Source organism: Schistocerca cancellata, unplaced genomic scaffold (genome assembly GCF_023864275.1).
Source record: "Schistocerca cancellata isolate TAMUIC-IGC-003103 unplaced genomic scaffold, iqSchCanc2.1 HiC_scaffold_782, whole genome shotgun sequence".
NCBI lineage: Eukaryota > Metazoa > Arthropoda > Insecta > Orthoptera > Acrididae > Schistocerca > Schistocerca cancellata.
The window spans coordinates 4411588-4438761 of record NW_026046793.1 but is presented as its reverse complement, the minus strand read 5'-3'; the positions used below and the strand labels follow the sequence as shown (position 1 = coordinate 4438761).

At 40.4% G+C, this 27174-nt stretch overlaps 1 protein-coding gene across 1 annotated transcript in view; it reads right to left on the bottom strand.

Moving 5' to 3' along the window:
* Window positions 1–1617: 1617 nt before the first annotated feature.
* The window catches only part of LOC126143137 (disks large homolog 5-like), a 90242-nt gene continuing 64685 nt past the window's right edge, over window positions 1618–27174 (bottom strand). Inside the window, exons 7-10 of the mRNA XM_049915348.1 lie at window positions 18199–18387; window positions 6855–7020; window positions 6477–6642; window positions 1618–1874 (exon numbers count right to left, since the gene is read on the bottom strand). Of these exons, the coding sequence (XP_049771305.1) occupies window positions 1748–1874; window positions 6477–6642; window positions 6855–7020; window positions 18199–18387 (648 nt within the window). The 3' untranslated portion in view covers window positions 1618–1747. The remainder of the gene's footprint in view (window positions 1875–6476; window positions 6643–6854; window positions 7021–18198; window positions 18388–27174) is intronic.

Here is a 27174-nt window from a genome sequence, read left to right as displayed (position 1 = left end):
TATCCCCTCCTTGCTTCCCACGGTATGTGCCTACCGTGAGAATGGGATGACAAAAAATTTTATTTTAACTGTTATTTTCAAACTGAGGAATTTTGTAACTTCCATATTAATATTACAAATTCTGAAAAGTGGTGAGTATACTTGTTACACACAGAGAGGCCACATTGGCAAAATCGACCAGCGCTACTGTTGTATTCATGTTTATCCTAAACAGTTGTTTCATTACATTAGAAAGTCAATTATTTTGTTAAGTCCCATAGTGCTCAGAGCCATTTGAACCATTTTGAACCAATTATTTTCACATTACAATTAAAAATTTATCAGGATACTAATTTTTTTCATATTACACAGTAGTCAGAAAAACAACAATGGTCATTTGAAATTCTCTTTAATACAGTTGTGGAAATCAAGTGGTTTAGCACTTCAGCTCTTACACCATCCAAAATTTTAGTGAAACAGTTACAGAGAGTTTCAAAGTTTTGTTCTGCTGAGCCTATCAATTTATTTGACGGGGAAAAGTTACAACCTCTAAAGTTTTAAACTTTAGATAATCCATCCATATTACAAAAACTTATGTATACACATATGTATGTTCCACATCTCCTAAACCACTGGATCAGTTTCAACCAAATTTGGTACACACGTCCCTTGCTGTCAGGCAACAATTGCTGTGTGGGTAAGAACCACCTACCTATTACAGTTCAGGAGTAAAATGGCATACACATTGAGATGGAAAAACGGTCACATCATGCATGACGTTTCAATTTATTATAACTAAATAGCTGAACAGATTTCATAAAACTTGATAACAAGATAGCTCAAATCCTGAGGAAGGACAAGCCTTATTTACAATGTTTACAGTACAAGATACTTACCGACTTTAAGAATCTTACGTGAATTAGGGGAAGTATTTACTTTTTCACTTTAGAACTTTATCATTTTTGAGAAAATGCTTGTGTTAATCAATTTGTGCTACTTGATAAAATTGAAAGAAACGAATACAGTGCTTATACAATCTTCAATGTGTTTAATCCATACTTCCAAACTATTTGTTACATAATATGTAGCTACTATGCTTGCTATCCAGTATTTGCCAACGGGAGTACTTAGTGACTTGCAACAAACTTTATACTAAATTTCAAACCGTTACTCAATTTTTTCTGACTAGCAGCCCTCACAAAATTATGAGACGAAAAAAGTTATCACATACTACATTTTGCAGTTTTTCAGTTCATGCAGTTAAAATGACACATCAGGCATGATGTTTAAATTGATTACTGCTTTGCAAAACTCTATTACCAACGCATTTAGCAGAGAGTATTCACATTTGCTGCTGAATGTACCATAGAGGGAAGGGAGGGGGCAGACATGGACGGGGTGGAGGCGACAGATGGACGGAGAGGGGTGGGAGCATAATCGGTTGGGGGGGGGGGGGGGGGGTTGCATACACAGGCAGTGCCACATACTCAGATACTTACATATATGAAATCACAGTTGTGCATCGGTGCATTGCAAAGACCATTACTATGTAGTAGTATAATGAAGAAAGTAGTTTATTTTAATTTACATAGTTTATTTTAATTTACATATTTACATATTGCACAGATCAACGTATAAAAACCTATAACTCAACCAGGTTCTTGCAAGTTAACAGAGCAACATAGCTTTAGTTAAGTATTAAAACAATATGATGTTATCTATAAATAAATTTGTAAATCCTAATTTTCAAATATGATTTCCCCACAACTTATTCCTTCATTTGCTTTCTTTCCACGAAAGCTGTTACACGATCCCAGTGAGCTGTATGCTGCAATATGTTCTTTCCATTTACAACCATATCTTCTGGAACACCTGTCTCAAATGGTTGTTGCCACCTAAAATATAGAAATAAAGTGCTTTTTGTGTTGATTACCCACAGCAACAAACAGTGGATGTAAGTGATACAATCAGCAAAGAACTACAAGCACAGATTCACAGGACATCACTGGCAGAAAGAGACTTATGACACTGATATCCAGCTACACATGTAACAATAAGGACAAATAAGATCAGGCATTAACTCACATGTACATGAATTTTTTATTGGATAGTCAGTTCACTAGAAAGGGAATCACATATTTAATAAACTGATAACATTCATCTACTGTTTCAAACAGACTGTCAGTAGATTAACATGTCCATTAAGTCTAAACACTATCTAATTCCTATAACGAATAACAAGTACAAATACATAAGTACTTAAGATGGATACATATTCATGTTCGGTGAGGAAAATCGACCAAATTTCACAGTAATCAACTACAGTGGAGTCGCGAGAGGAGATCACTGACAGTTGCAACTGACTTGGTGCACCTGCTTTCCGCACGTACACAGTACCTCCATGTTGTCAGTGCTCTACAGACGACTATGCTCCGATCACAATTACTCAATAGTTGACGTCTGTCACTTGCTGCTACAGTTTTGCCGCATCTGTTGCCGGCTACCGCTCTGTTACAGGCAGCAAAGAAACACGGCAGGCTCGCTTCTCGAATGCTGTTATTGTGTAATGTAGAGCAATGTCTGAAGCGGTTGGCACGAGATAAGACAGCAATAGGAGATGATCTGTCCACAGCCGATTTTAAGTGACACACGACATAATTGCGCCAGAAGGATCATTGTACAGCCCTGAATTTAAACTTGTGTCCTAAACTAAACAAAACCCAGTGATTTGCAATGTAGCCAACAAAGTGGCAGTCAACAATCTACAGCAGAAGCAAAAATCACAATCACTTTTTTCACGGCTATTAGAGTTAACCTCTACAAGCAAACTCTCAGACCGAAAAACTTCAGTTTCAGTGCTAAAAGCAAATTGTAAGTTCTCTCTCTGACTGATTATCTGAAACCATCCTCTCACTGCCTACACCAGCTGCCGTATTACCAACCATTGAGCAGTCCTGTTTGGCACTCAGTTGCAGCTATAGACAGCACAAGCAGATTTCAATGAAAAGGGAATGATAGGAAGAAAAACAAGTGCAAATAGATGAAAATTCTGCTTCATGCAATGTCATGCGAAGCTCGTCTAACATAAGCTCGTCTCTAGGATTATAAAAACTGTATACGTAACGCTGAATTGCGCCTCGTGTATCAGGTATACTGAAATACAAAATAAGAGGGCCAGACTCAGGTTTCGGGATCTGAAAACATCGTCAAGAAAGAAAGCGAGACAAGCACTTGGAAATGAACCAATTGCTGTGGCAGTTTGGCAACAGTGAATGTGTGTGACATTGAGCACTCCGATTTCAGGAAAGCAGGTACAAAGCCAGAAGTGTCAACTAACACATAATTTCAATCCTACTGTAGTTTCCACCAGTAGTTCCCATGGAAAGCTGGCAACAGTCCTCCCAGCAATCATCTGTTGCCAGCCACTCAATGCCTGTTGTGTGTGGTGAGCAGCACTATCTCCTTTCATATTGTCCATGTTCCATCCTGGGTTTTCTATCCTTTGAAAATTTGCTCTGACTGAGCTATTTTGCACAGATGAATTTGTATCCTGCATCAAACTGTAAGGAATCTAGCTATTACTTATACATCTTTATCCAAATGATTTGAATGTTTCTCTCTAAATTACAATCTATCCATCATACATATAAAACGCAATGTTGTGAATGACTCATCACACCCAAACCAAACTGCCAAAGACAGGATCTTTAAATCTGGAGAGACTGTCGATATTGTACTGAAGGCATTGTTTAGGAAGGGATTTTTGAAATCCCACGCATAATAGAAGGAAAGCTTTTTGAAAATATTAGCTATTAAGTCGATTTTGAAGATAGCTCTAAAGAACTCCTGAAGTTTCTTTGAAGCTACAGCTATGAAAATTGGTATTTGTTTTCTTGGTTATAGACATTTTTTAAAAAAAAAATCTGCGTTACAGTGTTTTTGGAAATTACAATGCTAATGTGGTGAAACAGAGAATGAGATTGTTTATGCAAATATTTCATTATGAAGATATTTTAAAGCTAAATCTCAAAACTGCAATTTGGCTTCTCAGTTAGAAATAAAAAAAATAGCTGTTACACTGTTGCTGGAAATTCAACTCCTTAGGGGATGAAACGAGAGATAAAAGTGTGTAAGAAAATATTTTCTTGTATTAAAAAACATTTTAACGTTAAAAATCTGAAAATTGGTATTTCACTTATCAGTTACATATAAAAAATGTGTTTTAGGGATGAACATTGCTATGGAAATGTCTCCACAAGAATGCAAAAGGCATGATTAATGCCCATCTTTGACTCCAGCTAAAAGAATCACTTTTTGGTAAGAAGTACATTTGGGAAAGACCATGCTTCTATGGCATTAATTAGCATGAAAAGTTTAGAAGTTAGTGCAATTTGTGAACAACATAAAAATTCAGTTTTAAAAAATCTGTGCAGAGCACACAGTCTGAGTGAGTGAAGCGGCAGATGCTAAGCTGGTAATCAATAAAACTAACTTTTACATGTAAATTATCTTTTCTGCAGAAGTTAGAATGGGTTAGACTTGTGAATAACTTAATCATGGGACTTTAAATTTAGATGCTTTATTACCAATATGAAAAAATGGCAAAAAATTTTATCCACCGAGTTTTTCCTAAATACCCAGGTTTTTCTCAACCATGTAGAAGATGCCACCAGTGTGGAGCTGGAAAGAAAGAAAAAGAGAGAGAGAGAGAGAGAGAGAGAGAGAGAGAGAGAGAGAGAGAGAGAGAGAGAGAGAGAGAGAGAGAGAGAGAGAGAGAGAGAGAGTTATGGAATTATTAGGTTAAATGGTAACCTAACAGGAAGCAAACCATAGAAGATGGTTTAAAAACCACTGAGAACAAACATGTGGGCCGGGACTGTTTAATATTAATCACATTATAAGGCTGCTGCACAACCATGCCACAATGGTTTGGAATAAATTTAGTAGAATGACAATATCAATTGGGAATTCTATCTGCTGTAGAGAAGGAATGCAAAGTTTGTAAATGTCTCGGAAAGCACTAGCACATGTTCACACAAGTAGGACCATCTAACCAGAGCTTCATAAAAGATGCATGTGAAACATGTCCTGTTACCTTTAGTTGCTACTTGCTGAGAATTTCCTCACTCACTGACAGCATTTGGGAGATTCAAATGCATTATTAGCAAGTTTCTTCTTCTGAGTGTATTGTACCAGAGTTCTTGAGAATTTTATTTTCTTACAAATAAGTGTACATATTTTGAGTCAGAATAGCAAAATATGAATAGAATGTGCTGTGTATCAGACAAATATTTGGAATATGGGTTCAGGGTGAAAGTGAGGTAAGTTGTGCATCCAGACCATACCTGAATAACAACTGAGAACTATAAACTGTGCAGATCCAGGTAAGGGTACACATAATTCCAACAGAACAATATACCTGTAATGGTAATAGTTTGCTACCTATGCCACTTTTGCTGAGACTATTTTAACAAACGATACTGGAAATAATGTGTTTTGGACAGATCTTTAATGTGGGATACCAATCTGCACATTTCATTATACAAAAGCACGAGTAAAAAAAAAAAAAAAAAAAAGGCGCATTATCTTCGCATACATTTCAATTCAAATTCGGCACTTAGTTTGCTTCTGTCAGTCAAACACAGCACACGACATGTGATTAAAAGTAACACCACTATTTTATCACACATATAGATTGAATACATGCAATGAGCATTAAATGTGTAATTCAGGATCAAAAACTGCAAAACCTTTAAGATTGCAGCAGAGTTAACATACACTGCAAAAGATCTCTTTGAAACATTTTCCGCACAGTCTACTGCAATAAAGTGTTGAGAAATGTGCTACCTATAGATCTCATCTTGCAGTTAGGTCTTTGTATCAGTAGTTAGGAAAGCAGACACAGTCTAACTCATTTAGGGAACCCTGGAACCAAAATTACAAATGGTAAACGTCCCAAACCTTCCCTGGTGTGGCAACCGTAAGCAGCATCTGAGCTCTACTGGACAGTTTAATGATTATGTGTGTGTTCTCTTCCTGTAGTCTTGGAAACTGTCATACTATACATTGGTTATAGAATACGAGTCATGTTGTAAGAATATACTCCAATCACAAGTAAATGAGATGAACAGTGAGAGCACTCAAGATGCCACATATACCTCTCATAGAAATGAAAACAACGAACTGGTGAACAAAGGAATTCGAATCAAAACTTCCAAAACAAAATGCAAGAGTAATAATGTGTGATACTTGTGTAGAACAAATAGGATGTACATACTCCTGGAGGTCCCTTCCTCACACCTTGCTGTTTCAAATTGACATTACACCATGACACTGCAATAAATACTTCTAAATATGTATGTTACAGTTTTTATATCCTGTAACATAGTAGTCAGTCAGTCCACGAAGATATGAATTTTGTTCTTTCAATTATTTAAATCAAGATTATACACTGGACATCAATTGAAATATAGAAACATACATTTGCTGGAACTCACCATACAGCAATGAGGTCTCTTAATGATTGAACCAGTTGATCATTATTAGACAGTAAAGCATCCATATGTTGATTCCACTCACAGGTATTTGAGAATTTGTTGGAACTTTCAGATTCACGTGTTTCATCTGAGTGCATGCCAATGACATGCTCTAAACGAGGATCGTCTGAAAATTATTTTTGTTTCATAAGCCATATCAAAGTTTCATCATCCTAATGATTTTACAGGTGTCACTTTGTTCTATTTTATTAAAAATGCAGCATTTTGCAGAAATTAATTCAGCCAGACCATCGTGAACACAGTTCTTACAAAGTTCTGGCACATAAATCTAAAGACCAATCATTATTTGCAATGTTTTTCCAAGTTACCATTTCTTACCTGCGAGGATAGACATTTCAGGTAAACTTAGTGTCACATGTCTTGCCATCCTCTTTTGCGCCACAAGATCCAGTATATAGAACAAGTCATTATATGCTGTACCAAAGTCCAATGTCTCTTGTAAAGTAGAATCTCTGTTCATCAGTGATACCATGGTTTCATGCAACTGCAATCAAATAAAGATTGGGGGCACAATTACGATATTGCAGTTCTGTCATTAACACCTCAAATAATAATAATAATAATAATAATAATAATAATAATAATAATAATAGAGGTGTTTTGCAGGATATGCTTCCTGCAACCACCCTAGAATGAAAACAAAGAGAGGATGAGATGGTCAGATGAAGTTAACCGACACCTCATGTTCTGTTATTACCAAGCAACAAACCTAGGAACCAACACAACTGGATACAGATCACAAGTATACACAACATTTATTACCAGATACCCAGAATTAAAATTTTTAACAGAACAACGACTAGCTGATCAGATCCGTGTAATAATAAAAAATAACAGGACACCCCAGTCAGAATTAGAAAACATCAAACAACAAGTACAACAAATACTGGAACAAAATAATGTGCAATCAGAAGAAGAAGAAAATACAGTAATGGACTCAAACATCCCAGAGCAAACAAAGGACAACACGCATCAATTTTAAACAATCAGAGGAAAACAAAATCTTCAGACAGCCACCAGAACAAGCACAAATAGAACACGAAGTGACACACATGTTAGATATAGAAGATAAATTTCAGCTGACATATATAGAATACAAAGACACAAATACAGACATTAGACCATTCTTGCATAGACCGCCAACTAACCCACAAGTCGAAACAACAATAAAAACTACCAACGCAATCTTACACAACAAAATAAATGAAAACAACTATGGAAGAGTTACAACTACTGGTTTATATAGGAGCACTCACGACACTAAATATACACACTAGGCAGAGATCAGAACCAACCAACACACAGAAGAAACCCACAAAACCAGCATGGCAACACAGGCTACAGATCAGAATAGAAAAACTGAGAAAAGACATTGGACAGCTAACACAATTTATAAAAAATGAAATGTCAGAAAAAAAACGAAAAAGCTTAGGTAAAATCTCACAACAAGAAGCGATAGATCAATTAGATGAAAAGAAGCAGAAATTACAAGCATTGGCCAAACGACTTAGAAGATACAAAAAATGTGAAAATAGAAGGAAACAAAACCAAACATTCAACACAAACCAAAAGAAATTTTACCAGACAATAGATAACACACACATTAAAATAGACAATCCACCAAACATAACAGACATGGAACACTTCTGGAGCAACATATGGTCAAACCCGGTACAACATAACAGGCATGCACAGTGGATACAAGCAGAATCAGACACATACAAGATGATACCACAAATGCCTGAAGTGATAATTTTGCAACATGAAGTCACCCAAGCAATTAATTCTACACACAATTGGAAAGCCCCTGGAAATGATAAAATAGCAAATTACTGGCTAAAGAAGTTCACCTCAACACATTCACATCTAACTAAATTATTTAACAGTTACATTGCAGACCCATACACATTCCCTGATACACTTGCACATGGAATAACCTATCTGAAACCTAAAGATCAAGCAGACACAGCAAACCCAGCTAAATATCGCCCCATAACATGCCTACCAACAATATACAAAATATTAACTTCAGTCAGCACACAGAAATTAATGACACATACAACACAGAACAAAATTATAAATGAAGAACAAAAAGGCTGCTGCAAAGGAGCACGAGGATGTAAAGAGCAACTGATAATAGATACAGAGGTGACATATCAAGCTAAAACTAAACAAAGGTCCCTACACTACGCATACATTGATTACCAAAAAGCCTTTGATAGTGTACCCCACTCATGGTTACTACAGATTTTGGAAATATACAAAGTAGATCCTAAATTGATACAGTTTCTAAACACAGTAATGAAAAATTGGAAAACCACACTTAATATCCAAACAAATTCAGATAACATCACATCACAGCCAATACAGATTAAGTGTGGAATATACCAAGGAGACTCATTAAGTCCTTTCTGGTTCTGTCTTGCTCTGAACCCACTATCCAACATGCTAAATAATACAAATTATGGATACAATATTACTGGAACATACCCACACAAAATCACACATTTGCTATACATGGATGATCTAAAACTACTGGCAGCAACAAATCAACAACTCAACCAATTACTAAAGATAACAGAAGTATTCAGCAATGATATAAATATGGCTTTTGGAACAGACAAATGTAAGAAAAATAGCATAGTCAAGGGCAAACACTAAACAAGAAGATTACATATTGGATAACCACAGCGACTGCATAGAAGCGATGGAAAAAACAGATGCCTATAAATACCTAGGATACAGACAAAAAATAGGAATAGATAATACAAATATTAAAGAAGAACTAAAAGAAAAATATTAACAAAGACTAACAAAAATACTGAAAACAGAATTGACAGCAAGAAACAAGACAAAAGCTATAAATACTTATGCTATACCAGTATTGACCTACTCATTTGGAGTAGTGAAATGGAGTGACACAGACCTAGAAGCACTCAATACACTTACACGATCACAATGCCACAAATATAGAATACATCACATACATTCAGCAACAGAAAGATTCACATTAAGCAGAAAGGAAGGTGGAAGGGGATTTATAGATATAAAAAACCTACATTATGGACAGGTAGACAATTTAAGAAAATTCTTTCTAGAACGAGCAGAAACTAGCAAAATACACAAAGCAATCACAAATATAAATACATCAGCTACACCATTGCAATTTCATAACCACTTCTACAACCCTTTAGATCACATAACATCAACAGATACAAAGAAAGTAAATTGGAAAAAGAAAACACTACACGGCAAGCACCCGTATCATCTAACACAGCCACACATAGATCAAGACGCATCCAACACATGGCTAAGAAACAGCAATATATACAGTGAGACGGAAGGATTCATGATCGCAATACAGGATCAAACAATAAACACCAGATATTACAGCAAGCATATTATTAAAGATCCCAATACCACAACAGATAAATGCAGACTTTGCAAACAACAAATAGAAACAGTAGATCACATCACAAGCGGATGTACAATACTAGCAAATACAGAATACCCCAGAAGACATGACAATGTAGCAAAAATAATACATCAACAACTTGCCATAAAACATAAACTAATAAAACAACACCTTCCCACATACAAGTACACACCACAAAATGTACTGGAGAATGATGAATACAAATTATACTGGAACAGAACGATTATAACAGATAAAACAACACCACATAACAAACCTGACATCATACTCACCAATAAAAAGAAGAAATTAACACAACTAATTGAAATATCCATACCCAACACAACAAATATACAGAAGAAAACAGGAGAAAAAATTGAAAAATACATCCAACTGGCTGAGGAAGTCAAGGACATGTGGCATCAGGATAAAGTCGACATTATCCCAATTATACTATCAACTACAGGAGTCATACCTCACAATATTCACCAGTACATCAATGCAATACAGCTACATCCAAACATATATATACAACTACAAAAATCTGTAATTATTGATACATGTTCAATTACCCGAAAGTTCCTAAATGCAATATAACATATACCATACAGTTACAAGGAAGTCACGCTTGACCGAGGTCCGCGTCACGTTCCATTTTTAACCAGACTTAAGTCTGAGAAAAAAAACGTCAATAATAATAATAGCTCCTGTATCAAAAAAAAAATTAAAAAATGGCAGCCTCGATTCTAAGAGAGATGAAATCATTTATTACAGAAAATCTATTTCATTCACTACAGGACCCTCTTCAGTGCAAATATTAGTTTTAAAATTTGTGCAATAAAAGCACATATTATAACTTCAACATGACCTCAACACACAATAAACGTTGGATGAGGAGTATGTTGATGATTGGTTTGTGGGCTTATTAACCGCACGGTCATCAGTGCCTGTACAGTGTCCCAATCTTTACACAGTCAAATTTTAGCCATGTTCACAAATAATGATGATGTTGAAATGATGGCGCAACACAAACACCCAGTGCCTGGGCAGATAAAATGGCCGAACCAGCCGGGAATCGAACCCGGGACTCTGTGATCCAGAGGCAGCAACGCTAGCCATTAGACCACAAGCTGCGGACGGCCATGTTGAAGTTGTTAGTATGTGCTTTTATTACACGAGTCTTCAATACTTATTTTTGTACTGAAAATGGCCATGCGGTGACAAATCAATTTGCTGTAATAAATTATTTCAAATCTCTTACAACTGAGGCTGCCATTTTTCTTCTTTACAGCACTAATACTGTGGTAGTTGAGAACATGGTTTCCAGAGGAATCCAACCTCAATAAAATAATTTACAACTACAGAAACTAACTTACAAAAATGAATTTTAAAGGGGAAAAAAACATTTTCTCAGCTTCCAGAATGTGTTCGACACAATTTCATACCTTTGACAACAAAACAGGAGCATATGGAATATTGGACAAGCTGAGGGATTGGACTGAAGATTTTCTAGGTAACAGAAAACAACATGTCATTTTCAATAGAGAGAAACCTTCAGATGTACAATACATAAATGTCCTAATGTTGAAAGTACCATGAAGATATTCATGGAAAATACTGTTGTGTACAGAGATGTTGCAACACTAGGAAACTGAATCGAAATCCAACACAATCTGCAAATGATCAATGCTTGGTGCAGGGATTGGCAGGTGACCCTCAACGTATAACAAATTTAATGAATTGCAAATAAATAGGCAGGAAGACCCACTGCTATATGGCTGAACAACTGCAGAACACTCACTGGATGCAATCACTCCCATAAAACATCTAGGAATGTACGTATGGAGCAGTTTAAAGTGGAATGAACACATGAAACTTATTGCTGCGGCTGACACCAAACAGACTCATTGGAAGATCCTGTGGAGATGGAGGCAACCCACAACGCAGGCAGCTTACAAAACCCTTGTTCAACCAATACTTTATGAACCTCATCAGGCTGGTTTCTGTATCAGACAGGAAAGACACAAGAACAAGGGCATTCAAAGAAGAGCAGCACATTTCGTTAAAGGTTCATTTAGTAAGAGAGTGAAGATGATGCTCAGCTAATCCCAGAGCGACGCTGCAAGAGAAGCATTCTGCACCACTGTGCTCTTTACTGTCAAAACTTCCAAGAGCGTACATTCCTAGAATATATATATGAAGATAGTAATTGTACTTGAGAGAACAGATACCATTGATGACTGTGCAGCTTCTCTAGAATGAATGATACTTGAAACCTTCAGCTGCCTACAGGTGTTGATATACCTCGATGGGGACAGCTGAAAATGTGCCCCCCGACCGGGACTCGAACCCGGGATCTCCTGCTTACATGGCACACACACACACACACACACACATTTTCAGCTGTCCCCATCGAGGTATATCAACAACACCTGTCAGCAGATAAGGGTTTTAATTAATTATCATTTATTCTAGAGAAGCTGCACGGTGATCAATGGTATCTGTTCTTTCGAGAACAATTACTATCTTCATATATATAGTTAAAGGCTATCCAGCCATTGACGTTCGTCTGTGCAAATGCGCACAGGTTGCCTGAACTCTTATGGGAATAGACAACTTGGTGTGCGCGAGTAATGAGTGGAAGGGCAAATATCTATTAGGTACATTACGTATATAGACGGTGGACAGTTGGGAATGTGGGTCTCACGGGAAGCGTGCAAGGGATAAGTCCCTGCAGTCGCACTATTCGTCTGTACCCTCGGTGGCTCAGACGGATAGAGCGTCTGCCATGTAAGCAGGAGATCCTGGGTTCAAGTCCCGGTCGGGGAACACATTTTCAGCTGTCCCCATCGACGTATATCAACAACACCTGTCGGGAGCTGAGGGTTTCAATTAATTATCATTCCTAGAAGAGTTACTAGTATATTGCTTCCTACAACATGTACAGGGTGTACATATAGTCCGGGAACACACTATTTATTGCACAAGAACCAAACATTGGACAGATATTATACATGTCATTTTGAAGAGAAACCCTGAAAGTTTTTTTTTTATGTATACCACCACAGCGTAGTTTGGTAAGTTGCTGATAATCAGTGCTAGTTGCAAATGTAGCGCGTTCAGGTGCAGAGCAAGCTTTCTGTGTGTTGGAATTCGAGAAAAACAAGTGTGCTACAGCTGTTCAATGATTGTTTAGAACCAAGTATGGCAAGAAGCCACCAACATGGAAGGCCATTTACCACTGGCACAACAAATTTGTTACGACGGGTTTCTTGTGCCCGACAGAGAGAGGCAGATGTCCCAGTGCAAGTGAAGTGAATGTGGAGCACGTACGAGAGACATTTGTAAAGACTCCAAAGGAATCTGCTCCAATGACAGTGTGGAAAGTCCTGTGACAGAAGCTGTCCATGAAACCATTCAAATTGGAGCTAGTGCAGAAGCTCAATGACGACAAAGACAAGTGTTTTGAGTTTTGTTTGCAGTTGCAACAATTGAATGAGGATGGGGATGGCATTGTTGATCGCTTAATTTTTAGCGATGAAGCCACTTTTCACACTAATGGGAAAGTGAACAGGCATAATTGTTGAATATGGGGTTCAAAGCATCCACATGAATGCATTGAATTTGAGCACGATTCCCCAAAGGTAAATGTTCTTTGTGCTGTGTCGCGTCAAAAACTGTACAGGCCACATTGTTCTTTGCCGAGAGTACTGTCACTGGATATTCCTACTTGGACATGTTGGGGCAATGGCTGATGCCTCAAATGCAATCGGACTCTCCGTTCATCTTTCAGCAGGATGGGGCTCCACCCCGTTTTCATCGCGAAGTTCATCGGTACCTGAACACGGAGCTGCCGCATCGATAGATCGTCCTTGCTACAAAAGGGGACAGCTGTTTCATGAAAGGGCCTTCCCGATCACCAGATCTCACTCCATGTGACTTTTTACTGTGGGGACACATTATAGATCTGGTGTATGTACCGCCCTAGCATGTGATGTAGCAGAGCTCTGGGAGAGAATACGGGAAGCGACTGCCGCAGTCGACGATAATTTAAAGTATTCTTGAACTTTATGTACACACTATTTCGCGACAAGACCGTGGAGGGAAAATTAGAGATACCCCAGACCTCACATGAAAGCTTATCAGCAATCTTTCTTCCCACGAGTCATTTGTGAATGGAATGGGGAAGAGTGTGGGGGTGCGACATTGATACATAACGTACCATCCACCCTCACCTGACTTTGCTTTGTGGAGTATAGATGTAGATGTAGGGAATGGTGATAACCAGCTGACTGCACTTACTTCCATGATCTCATACATTACTGAAATAATTTCAACACAATTTAACCATTGTATCATAACGGAAGCGCATGATCCCTCCTCCATTCTAATATTTTTATTGAACAAATTTTCACATGTCTTCATGTAGCTTAGTCTACCAACAACAAGTAAGGCACTCCTTCCTTTCTTTGGTGTACGAGGGTGGTTTGAAAAGTTCTCGGAATCACCACAAGAGGTCAGCACCAGCACAACGAGTGTTTCACGTGATATTCATTGGACTGTTGTCTGTAAACAGGTGTCATGCTCTCGGAAGAGAGCTGTGGCTGTGACTTGGCTCTGTTGCTCCCACGTAGTGATTTGCAAAGATGGGGGGAAAAAGGAAGGAAAAAAAAAATGAAAATTCAAGATTCGAGCAGAGATTAAGAACTTTGTAAAGAAATGTATGAAAGCAAAGGACATTCATGCCGATTTCCAGAATACACTAGGGGACAATGCATCTTCATATACAACTGTTGCCAAGTGGGTGAACGAATTTACATTTGGTCGAGAGATCTTAGATGATTCGCACAGTGGCCGGCCAAGACGTGTCACTACTCCAGAAATCATTGCATAAGTGCACAAAATAGGTGTGGAGGATCGCCCATTGAAAGTGCGTGAAATTGCTCACACTTGCCAGATATCATCTGAAAAGGTATATCGCATTTAAACTGAAGAATTAGAAATGAAAATATTATCTGCAAGACGGGTGCTGCGACTCTTGACATGTGCCCCCACACGTGCCAGCGGCATGGCAAAATTACGCGAACTAAGGTATAAATTCTTGTCACATCTACTTTATTCACCTGATATGGCTCTGACAGACTTCCATCTCTTCCCAAAACTAAAAATTTTTCTTGGTGGACGCAGATTCACTTCAAATGAATAATTGATAGCTGGAATTAACAATTCTTTTGCAAGTCTGGAGGAAACTCATTTTCGAGATGGGATCAAGGCACTGGAACATTGTTGGACCAAGTGCATTAGTCTACAAGGAGACTACATTGAAAAATGAAAAAAATGTTTCAGTGATGTAAGTACTTTTTTTTCTATTCCATTCTGAGAACTTTTCAAACCATCCTCATATCTTAATTAAATTTCCAGCTTCTTATAAAATGCCAAGGTGTTCCTTCCACTTAGTGACACCTGCAACACTTTCTAAAATCTAACAATATTATGGAAAGGACAGCTGCTACTCATCATATAGCACAGGTGTCGAGTTGCAGAATGGCACAAGAAAAAACTGTCAGAAAATCAGCTTTCAGCCAACAAGATATTTATCAAAAATATGCTCCCCCTCCCTCTTCTTCACACACAAATACAACCTACGTTTGTGCCTATCTGCAACTCAGCATCTCCGGTATATGGTGAGAAGCAACTATCCTTTTCATAACACTGTTGCATTCCAACCTGAATTTTCCATTGTTTGACTTTCTACAATCTCTTCTTCATTAAGCACTAACCTCCATACTATTAGGTTGCTGCGTAAGTTCATAGCATTTGTACCTAAGCTTATTAAACACAACAGATACACGTAACAAGGATTTAGTCATCACTGACATATTCTTCTTCAATGTTTACAACAGTCTGCCAATGCCAGGGTAACTTTCCAATTAAACTGTAGGAATCATGTGGCTATCAGGTGAAGAACTAGTCGAGCCATGCTCAGAGGGTGTTTCCATCTGGAAAGGGAGTACCTTGAAAGCTGTTTGATAGAGAGCAGAGAACGTGGAAATCTGAGGTCGCAAAATCAGGTGAATAAGGTGGGTGCGGAGTGACTTTCCAACCCAGCTCCAGTATTACTTTTCAGTCCTGCAGAATGCAGGAGGACATTACTGTGGAGTAGCATCACATCACGCTATCTTCCCGGTCATTGTTCTTGGATTGCATTTGCCAGACATTTCAGTTGTTGTCAGTAAATGTCAGCAGTAATGGTTACGCCTTAGCGAAGCAATTTGTAGTACACCATACCGTCATTGTTCTACCAGATGCATAACATTATCTTTTGTGGATGCATGCACGTCTTGTACAGTGAGTAGCTGCTGCGTTTTCCTTAAGTTAGCATAAAGACATCATTTCTCAACAACAACAACAACATACAAATGGTCGGTGTTGTTCATGAGCTAATTGATGACACAAGCGGAGATGCATATATGGCCACCCACTCAATTTTGTGATTTTGGCTTGGGCCATGTGCTACCCAAATATCTAATTTTTTTTTACCCTTCCCCACTGCATGCAAATATCTTCTTGTTGTCTTCAGTCCTGAGACTGGTTTGATGCAGCTCTCCATGCTACTCTATCCTGTGCAAGCTGCTTCATCTCCCAGTACCTACTGCAACCTACATCCTTCTGAATCTGCTTAGTGTAGTCATCTCTTGGTCTCCCTCTACTATTTTTACCATCCACGCTGCCCTTCAATGCTAAATTGGTCCTCCCTTGATGCCTAAGAACACGTCCTACCAAGCGATCCCTTCTTCTAGTCAAGTTGTGCCACAAACTCCTCTTCTCCCCAATCCTATTCAATACCTCCTCATTAGTTATGTGATCAACCCATCTAATCTTCAGTATTCTTCTGTAGCACCACATTTCGAAAGCTGATATTCTATTCTTGTGGTGGTGGCTTGGCAGTGGCTTGACTGTCAAAGAGCAACCACACTCTCCAAAAATTAACATGAGAGACAGGATGGTTTTGCGACAGTTGAAATATACTGCAATCTGGACTGTCATATTGAGCCTTCAAGGCATATGTCTTATGAAAGTTGTGTTCTTCTCTAATTCGTGAATCACACTAATGAGCCGTACAACTACTCAAGGAAATATATGTCTGAAACTAGAGGACGTGCTTTTTATGATATGAGTAAGTTTTCTTCTTTTGCTCCAGTAACTTCAGAATGTTAAGAAGTCGAGCCTTTCCTCAGCAACACACAGGATTTCTGAGGCACTGATTAGCAGGACCCCGACTTCAAGAAAATCAACTGTAGCACTCGATTAAAAGGAAAAGGTAAATACTTCAGATGTTACGTCGGGTAACAGATCTTGTTAAGTGTTCTGACTCAGTTTTAAGTACAAGGTGCGAGCCAGCAGCTACACGAAACCCTAAAACACCAAGAAAAACACTTCAGTGTGCGTGCTCTTGTGAGATCAGACTGAAGTTTAACAATAAGGATGATGGGTGACCTGTTAAACACTTTCACTGTACATCAATCTTTGGCACACTAATGGTTTAGTCGAGTCATCACGTGGATTTATGAGTGGGATCCTGAGAAAAAGTGGAAAAGTAAGGAGTGGCACACACACATCTACTTGACCAAAAACAGCTCAAATAAGCAAATCAAAGATCAAAACAAAGCAAATTTGCTTTTTTGACAGTAGGGCTATCGTGCATAAAGAATTTGTTCCTCCAGGACAAACTTTCAACCAAATGTTTTACAAAGCTAAAGTTGAAAGGCTCAGGAAAGAGAGAATTATTAACTGAGACTGGACATTGCACACAAGTGGATGCTGCTTCGTGAGATCACCCCATGCCATGCGGCCACTTCCATCGTGGAATTTTTTTACTTAAAAAGGCTTTCATATTGTTCTGTGGCCCGCTATTCACCTGAACTGAGTCCTTTTGATTTTTTCCCCAAAATTGAAAAATGTCTTAAAATGACATTTTGGGATTCAGGAACATTCAGAAGAATGTGACCGAGAGCACTGCAACCCAGAGTGGGAACAATGACTGCCAGTGTATAGTTGCCCAAGGGAGTTCCCTTGGGCAATATTATTGACTGAAAAAATAAAAACTACGGTACATAAAAAAATCAGTCTCATTACTTTTCTCCCACATCAAATATACAGAAATGATGGTGTAACTACATATGCATCATGCAACATGAAAGCTATACAAGACCCGCTTATCTGCATGGAACAGAAGGAGTAACTTACAGCTTTAAGTTCCTCTGCTGAAGCTCTTCTCAATTGGTTCATTAGTTCTGTGAGATGATTTGGTGCTTCCTTGGCTTCTATGTCTACCTGTGAACGTTTCCTTCTAGCTTTTTCCGCTGCTTTCTCAATATTGTGCCAGCTATGAGACAAATCGCTAGCTAAATTCATTAATTCCTTCTGAGCACTTTTCTGGAAAAAAAGGGCCATACATTAAAACAATATTCATTTCAGCTGTTGCAGGTATAGAGGAACAGGAGTTATTTCTTGGCAAGTATTACATTTCTTCAGCACCAATGAATGTTGATTCTACTGCACACAGTGTCGCCTTTGTGAGAAAGCATTAACCACAGGACAAATAGCAATCACAAACTTTACACAGTTACATAAGACATAATATGGCTGATATGATTTTACTTCATTTAAAGAGTTCTGGGCAGATTGGAAAACTCCCTATCTTAAACAATGTAATATTTATTCATATAAAAGGTACCTTTTTCAGCAATTATTGGGAATAAAAATTTGAAGAAAATATGCCTTGGGTTGCACATTTCTAGCCACTAACAAAGGTATTTCTGAAAGTATTTATTATTTTTAAGATAATTATATTTGTGAAAAGTAGACAAACTTTCCTACACCGTTCGATGTACATAAGGCTAACATCTTTGAGATTTACAAAATACGAAAATCCCCGTGTTAAAATATGCACAATACTCCAATGAGTATACCCCATAATTTTGAACAAATTCTGGTTAATAGAAACTAAGAAAGTACACTTTTTCTTGAAAAATACAACTTACAGAAAACAGCCATTAAAGTTGTCAATGCCTCCCAGCTCCATACATTGGGTTGTCTGCATCCTCTTCCATTTCATCTTGCAATATCCTTTTTCCTCCCTGTCTTGCCATTGTTTCAAAGTCTCAAACAGTTCTCAGACACAAAAAGCCTTTCTTTATCTAAATTTAACATTTGTTTTACTGCAAAATGACCAAAGGTTTCTAGCAGCCTTTTCAGTACTTCATATCCTTCAGTGAATGTTGTCACTGCATCCAACACACCAAAATGCAGTATACCGATTGCCACCAACACTCTCGGGAATTCTCTCCAAGATTACACTGTTCATGGACTCTTTAGGATTTTGGGAGTGATTTTCGTCAGTGGACTTACATCTGACAAATCCTTGGAAGTTTCTTTCAAGATTTCTACTTGCAAAAGAAATAGCTGGTTTGTAAATAGAATCACTTTCTGGAAGGCCTATGACTGGGTTTATTGTCTCTTGAAGAGGTGAAACAAAACTGCCCACACAGCTTTTCTAATATCTTCTATGCTACTGCTATGCCATAATAGTTTTGAATTCTTTCCTTGACAGATTTTTTCATGTCTATTCTTACCATCTAATCGTCAGCCATCTTCCAATTTCTTTCCCTTATATGCAGTTTTCAGTCCTCATAGCCTCATACCCATTTGCTTTTTTGCACTCCTGCTTGGTGATCGTTACGTTTTCTCCACGTAGCTTCTCTTCCTCAAGTGTTTTGAAAGCTACTGAATCACTACCTCCTAAATAATTGCTCTCAGAGGTGAGGGATTCAAAAATCAAATTTCAATCTGAGAACTATTACATATGAGGGGCATCTGAAAAGTCCGTGCAAAGTCCAAGAGATGGCACCACTAGCCCGTATCGAGGTCATGTTCAGTTAGTAGTATCTTTTCAGCCATATTGGTCTATTTCTTTGTGTTTGACATTCGCGTGAATCAAGGAAGTGGAGTCATTGTCAAACAAATGGACAAAAAAATTTCTTGTGGTGATTAAACATTACTTTATGAAAGGCAAAACACCTCAGGAGACTGAAGAGAAGCTTGATAAACACTGCTGTGACTCTGCACCTTTGATTAGAACAGTTTATAAGTGGTTTCAAAATTTTCGGAGTGGCCATATGGCCACAAGTGATGCTGAACATTCTGGATGCCCTGTGGAGGTTACAATTCCAGAAATCATTGATAAAATCCATGATATGGTGATGGATGACAGAAGAGATAAGGTGCGTGAGATTGCTAGTGCTGTGGGCATCTCAAATGAATGGGTACATATTATTTTGCATAAATATTTGGACATGAGAAAGCTATCCACAAGATGGGTTCAGCAATTGCTCGCGCTTGACCAAAAACTGAATTGTGCGAAGCATTGCAAGGATGATTTGCAGCCGTTCAGGAAGAATCCACAGGACTAACTGTCGTTTCATCACTGTGGATGAAACATGGATACATTACTATACTCCTGAGCTCAAACAACAATCTAAACAATGGGTTACCAAGGGAGAATCTGCACCAAAAAAGGCAAAGACCATTCCTTCGGCCGGAAAGGTTATGGCGACTGTCTTTTGGGATTCGACTATCTGGAAAAGGTAAAACTATTACAGGTGCATATTATTCATCATTATTGGACTGTTTGAAAACCGAGCTGCAAGAAAAACGCTGGCAATTGGACCACAAAAAAGTCCTTTTTTATCACGACAATACACCTTCACACACCTCAGCAGTAGTGGTCACAAAATTAATGGAAATAGGATTCCAACTCATTTCACATCCCCCCTATTCTCCAGACTACTATTTGTTCCCCAATTTGAAGAAATAGCTGGCAGGACAATGATTTTATTGAAACGAGGAGGTGATTGCAGGAACTAATAGCTGTTTTGCATACGGATAATTCCTATTATTCGGAAGGGATCAACAAATTAGAATCACATTGGATGAAGTGCATAAGTCTAAAAGGAGACTATTTCGAAAAACAAAGGTTTACGCCAAACACATAAGTAGCTTTTATTTATGCACGGACTTTTCAAATGCCCCTCGTATACATGGTTACTCGCACAATGTTTTGTTGAAACAAATGAATAAACCAGAACTAAGGAGATAATACGCGTTTTATTTATTATTGGGAATGGTAAATTCTGTAGACCATGACTAGAGGGGGGGGGGGGGAATGGAAATTAAGATATCAACCTGTCCAGAGCCCCCTACAATTATGGAAATGATAATTTTCTCATGCTCCTTCAGATATCGAAAAACAGTTGTTTACTGTGTGTTAGAGGATGTACAGTCACTGACAACATATTCATTTCCAGAAAGTCATACGTGGGAAACATGATCCATAATTAATCAACAAACTGAGGTTAGTGATATAAATATTCAGGAGATTATGTATATTTATTTTGTGTGTGTGTGTGTGTGTGTGTGTGTGTGTGTGTGTGTGTGTGTGTGTGTGTGTGTAATCACAGGTTTTTCATTGTTCCACAGGTCTGTCATTAACTACTTTAAGAGAGGCTACAGGTATTATCTAATAGTTGTTTCATAACGTCCACTGGACCCTCGCCCCCTCCTCCTGACTCTTAGTTTTCCATTCCACAAACGCTCCTGCTTACACATGTCACATGCATATATGTCAATGTGTGCACGGAAGTGAATGTGGAGAACATGTGATCTGAGTAACTGTTTCTAACTCTAGAATTTTTCCATCTTCCATTTTTGTGCAGTTGCTATCTACAAATGATAAATTTGATCCATTGGTGGATTTCACACAGGACCAAAACTTATCCTTTGACAAACTGGCAATGCAGGTTTCACTTTCAAAAGCACTAAAGACATCTTGCACAGCTGATCTTATGTCTGCATGAACCGTTTTTTGGTTATGTTGCATTGCTGGCCACGCCAACAGGAAGAGACACACAATCAGAGCTCCACAGTTTGTTGTTTTGAAGAGGGTAAACTCAGTCCAGTGTTTTGAGCATGAAAACATGGTCCAAGTAGACTGTATTCTTTTTATTATCCTTGGGTCATGTTCAAGCACCCATAACACGTTCAGAAATGGTGACATTGGTTTATACGTCAATTGTTGACAAGATCTTGCACATACATACACTTTATAACCCAAGTTATTTACATATCTTATGCTTCCAGCTTCTTTTCACACTCCAATACATTGTCGATACATGTGAACAGGTATGCTTCTTATTTTGGTGCGTATGTGGCACAAAGGCAATACAACAATGTATGTGATAACGTCCTTTAGCTATGTCATAGTATAGGTACAACTGTTATGGTATGACTGAAGGTGTTTACGATCTTATCTGTGGATGGTCAATAACATTAAGTAAGGTACTGGTGGAATATTCACTGGCATAAGCTTGTTATTCTCTCACATGCTATCTTGTTGGAAGTAAAGGATTGAAACTCTTACATCAGATATTATGTCACGTGTAATATTAGAAATTGTGGTACAGTCCAACCACAGAAGCCTTTTAATGAGGTGTGCCAGTAAGTTTAGGAAATAAAATAATACTGATGTATTAAAATAAATATCTCTCGCTCCCTCAAACACACACACACACACACACACACACACACACACACAGTAGGTGAATCTTTTTCACCATGCAGTGTTATAATGAAACAGGAAAACCATAGTTGGTTGCACCATGTCATTAGTCATTTCAACAATATATTACAGTACAGATATTGGAACCTGCAAGTGTTATGTGAAGAAGGGACCTACTTTGGATTGCCTGTACGGACCACCTAAACCACACTACAACTGTTGTGACAGTGCCGCGACATTTAACAGTGCCACCACGACAGCACACGCAAACGGCGATAGAGGCGCTCCGTAACTCGGCTGAACGCGGGAGCGCCACCTAGCTACGAACGGCGCCGGCCGCATGTCACAGCACGGCAGTCGAATGAGAGATACTGAGTTGTTATCGTGTAACTAGCTATTGTTTCTAAGTGAGTGTGTTTGAATATCCACACAATTATTGGTGATTAGAGGTTATAACACTTTTTGGCGACGAGGTCGGATATTTTCACTGCGTTGTGGATTTGTGTGTTCGTGACGGGGCAGACACGGAACAGCTTATGCAAGCACTCATTGAACAGCAAACACAGTTGACTGCTGTTGTTCAGGTGTTGTCGTCGTCGCTTACTCATCGTCTGTCTTCCTCTTCTTCGCCTCCGTTCCCTCCTTACGACGAGGCCGCTGAAGACTGGGAGGATTATGAGAAGCGTTTGCGGCAACACTTCTCGGCTTTCGGTGTTGTCGACACTCCTATGTTTAATTCGTTATTTCTATCTTTGATTTCCCCACGGATCTATCAGCTGCTATCTCAGTTAGCCCCTCTGCGGGAACCTGCCTCTCTGTCCCTCCAAGAAATGTGTGACTTATTGTCTAACTATTACCGCAGAAACACCCTCATCGTTGCCGCCCGCGTGGCGTTCTACCGGGGTCGTAAACAGCCCAATCAATCTTACCGGGCTCGGGTGGCGGAACTACACGGTCTGAGTCAGTTTGTCACGGACACTCAACACGAGTCTTATGCTGATTCAATGGTTAGGGATGTTATTCTAGGGCTTGCTCCTGATAAAGAAGTTAGACAACGTGCCCTACAACTGCCAAACCCGTCATTGTCTGAAGTTCTAAGCATCGCTCAATCCTTTGAAGTGTCTCACACTGCTGGCGCGCAAATAGACGTGTGGTGTGACGGAGGCGCTGTACAGTCAAGGTGGTGGTGGGTAGTGTTTAACGTCCCGTCGACAACGGGGTCATTAGAGACGGAGCGCAAGCTCGGGTTAGGGAAGGATTGGGAAGGAAATTGGCCGTGCCCTTTCAAAGGAACCATCCCAGCATTTGCCTGAAACGATTTAGGGAAATCACGGAAAACCTAAATCAGGATGGCTGGAGACGGGATTGAACGTCTGTACAGTCAACTTTCGACACGGACAATTTGCCTGTTTCACAGGGGAACGAAGATGTGGCGGCGGTTCACTCACGTAAACAACGTCGCGTTGGGCCGCGACGCTCGCAGCGAAAACAGCAACCGCAGAAACAGGTTCGTTCCGCACTTCCTTCTCGTCCACGTTGTTTCGCACAGCATGACGGGGCCACGTGTCCGAAACGTTGGGCCACATGTAATTCGTGTAGGAAAAAAGGCCACATTGCTTCTGTATGTCGGTCCCCTAAAGTTCCTGTCGACAAGGACGAGGCATCGGACACGGATGTTAACTGTGTGCTTTCTCAAACAAATAAGTTGTTTGTTACTGTTAGTGTTCTGGATAAAGACATTCGCATGCAAGTGGACACTGGCTCTGCAGTAACTCTCATTAATTCTCGCACGTATTTGGAGTTGGGCTCCCCTCCCTTGTCTCCAGTTACGCGAAATCTGAGAACTTATAATAAACAGAAAATTCCTATCGTTGGCCAGTTCGATGCTTCCACTGCCTACAAGTCTGTTGTTAGGCCCCTCACGTTTTATGTGGTGGATCATGCGGGCACTGAAAACCTGTTCGGTTATGATTCTTTCCAGTTGTTCGGGTTCTCCGTTGATGATGATGAGCACCTCATCTCTGAGGATATTCCGTATCAACAGCTGGATGGATTGTGTTCTGAATTTCCGTCCGTGTTCTCTGCTGGTCTGGGTCGTGCCAAGGATTTTAAAGCCCACATTACTCTTAAACCTACAGCTCGCCCTAATTTTTTCCGGGCACGCCCTATTCCGGTGGCGTTGCGTGCACCTGTCGAGGTTGGGATAGACAGGTTAACAGCTTCAGGGATTCTCCTTCCTGTTACCTCCAGCGAATGGGCATCGCCAATCGTGGTGGTTTCTAAACCCAACGGGAGTCTGCGATTGTGTGACGATTTTAAAGCCACTGTCAACGCTCAGAGCCTCACTGACACTTATCCTCTTCCCCGTCCTGAGGAGTTATTTACCAAGCTCACTGGGGGCCAGCTCTTTTCCAAACTTGACTTATCGGAGGCGTACCATCAGTTGCCGTTGGATGCTTCTTCCAAGGAATTTCTCGTAATCAACACTCCTTGTGGGTTGTATCAGTACCAGCGATTACCATTTGGCGTCGTTAGCGTGCCGGCCATTTTTCAGCGGTTTTTGGAACAGCTCACGGCTTCCGTTCCCGGCTGCATCAACTATCTGGATGACATTGTTGTTACGGGGGCCTCCACTGAGGAGAACCTTCGCAATTTGCGTTCACTGTTTCGGGTTTTGCATTCGGCTGGGTTGAAGTGCAATCTGGACAAGTCACAGTTCGTCCAACCCTCCATTGTATATCTTGGTTTCCACTTGTCCCGTGAGGGTATACGTCTTCTACGTCAGCACGTTGCGGCCATTAACCCTCTACTCCGGCCGTCTACGGTCAAAGAACTTCAGGCGTTTCTAGGCAAGATTGCTTATTATCACAAATTCAATCCATCCGCAGCGGCGGTAGCTCATCCTCTGATCAGCTGTTACGCAAAAACGTCCCTTTCTGTTGGTCCGACGAGTGTGAGCAGGCTTTTGTCCGCCTGAAGGCTCATTTGCAGTCGGCGCCTTGTCTTGCCACATTCTGTCCGTGTCAGCACTTGGTTCTGGCGACTGACGCATCACAGTATGGCCTACGGGCTGTTCTCGCCCATCGGTATGAGGATGGGTCGGAACGACCCATCACCTATGCTTCCAAGACCCTCAACGATGCACAACGGCGTTACTCAAATCGAAAAGGAGGCGCTCGCTATCATTATGCTCTATAAAAGTTCAGCGCTTTTTTTTTTTATGGTTCTAAGATTCACCTCATCACCGACCACAAGCCGCTAGTCTCTCTCTGTTCAGCCCATCGGCAACGCTTCCGGATAAGGCAGCTCACCGCCTGCAACGTTGGGCCTTATACTTTTCTCGTTTTCACTATGAGATTCACTATCGCCCCACGGCCCAGCACACCAACGCTGATGCATTGTCGTGATTGCCGATGGGCCCCGACCCGGTTTTCGATCGTGATGAACTACTCTGTTTCCACATTGATGAGGAAGAACGTCGTGCGGTCGAGGGTTTTCCACTTACAGGTTCGCAGGTCAGGTCAGGTACTGCGCAGGACCCGGTCCTGCGTCAGGTGATCGGTTTTGTTCAACGGGGTTGGCCGGACAGGACCAAAGGCCGGGCATCGGATCCCCTTCGCAACTACCATGCCTTGCACCTTCATCTGTTCGTGATGGTAGTGGTGTTCTGGCCACGGATGGCGCATCTCCACGGGTCGTGGTGCTAGCCTCTCTTCGCAAAGATGTTCTCAAACTATTGCATGAAGGCCATTGGGGGATTTCTCGGACTAAGTCCCTGGCCCGCAGGCACGTTTATTGGCCCGGTATTGATTTGGACATCGCCCACACGATTGCTGCATGTGGTCAGTGTGCTCAACGACTGGCTGCACCTCGTACAATGCCCTCTCCGTGGCCTGATCCGGCGCAGCCATGGGAACGGGTGCACGCTGGCTTTGCCAGCCCCTTCCTCGGTACTTATTGGCTACTGTTGATCGACGCCGTCTCGAAGTTTCCATTTGTTGTTCGGTATCCGTCACCCACCACTGCGGCGACAACACTGGCTTTGACCAAAATCTTTGCGCTAGAAGGTCTTCCATCCACGATCGTCACGGACAATGGCCCTCAGTTCTCTTCGCAGACCTTCCGTGATTTTTGTACTGGACAAGGGATTCGTCATGTTACAGCACCGCCCTTCCATCCACAATCGAATGGGGAGGTCGAGCGCCTTGTCCGCACTTTCAAAAGCCAGATGAAAAAATTCCTTAGTGATTTTTCCACAGATGACGCTCTGCTGCAATTTCTGAGTTCTTATCGCTTCACGCCTCTGCTGAACTCTTGCACGGCCGCCAACCGCGCACTCTACTGCGCCTGCTTCACCCTGTCAGGCCTTGTGCTGTGTCCCCTAGTGCGGGAAAATACTCGGTGGGTGCCGACGTGTGGGCACGAGGGTACGGATCTCGCCCTAAATGGATTCCAGGGGTGGTCAAGGCTCTTCGCGGCCACTGGCTTTGTGAAATATGTACGGACGACGGCACGGTTGTTCGCCATTACGACCAGATGCGCCCACGAGTGGTGGGCACGCCGGTGCCACCGCCCCTTCCTTCGCCTCCACCAGCCCGAGAAGCCAG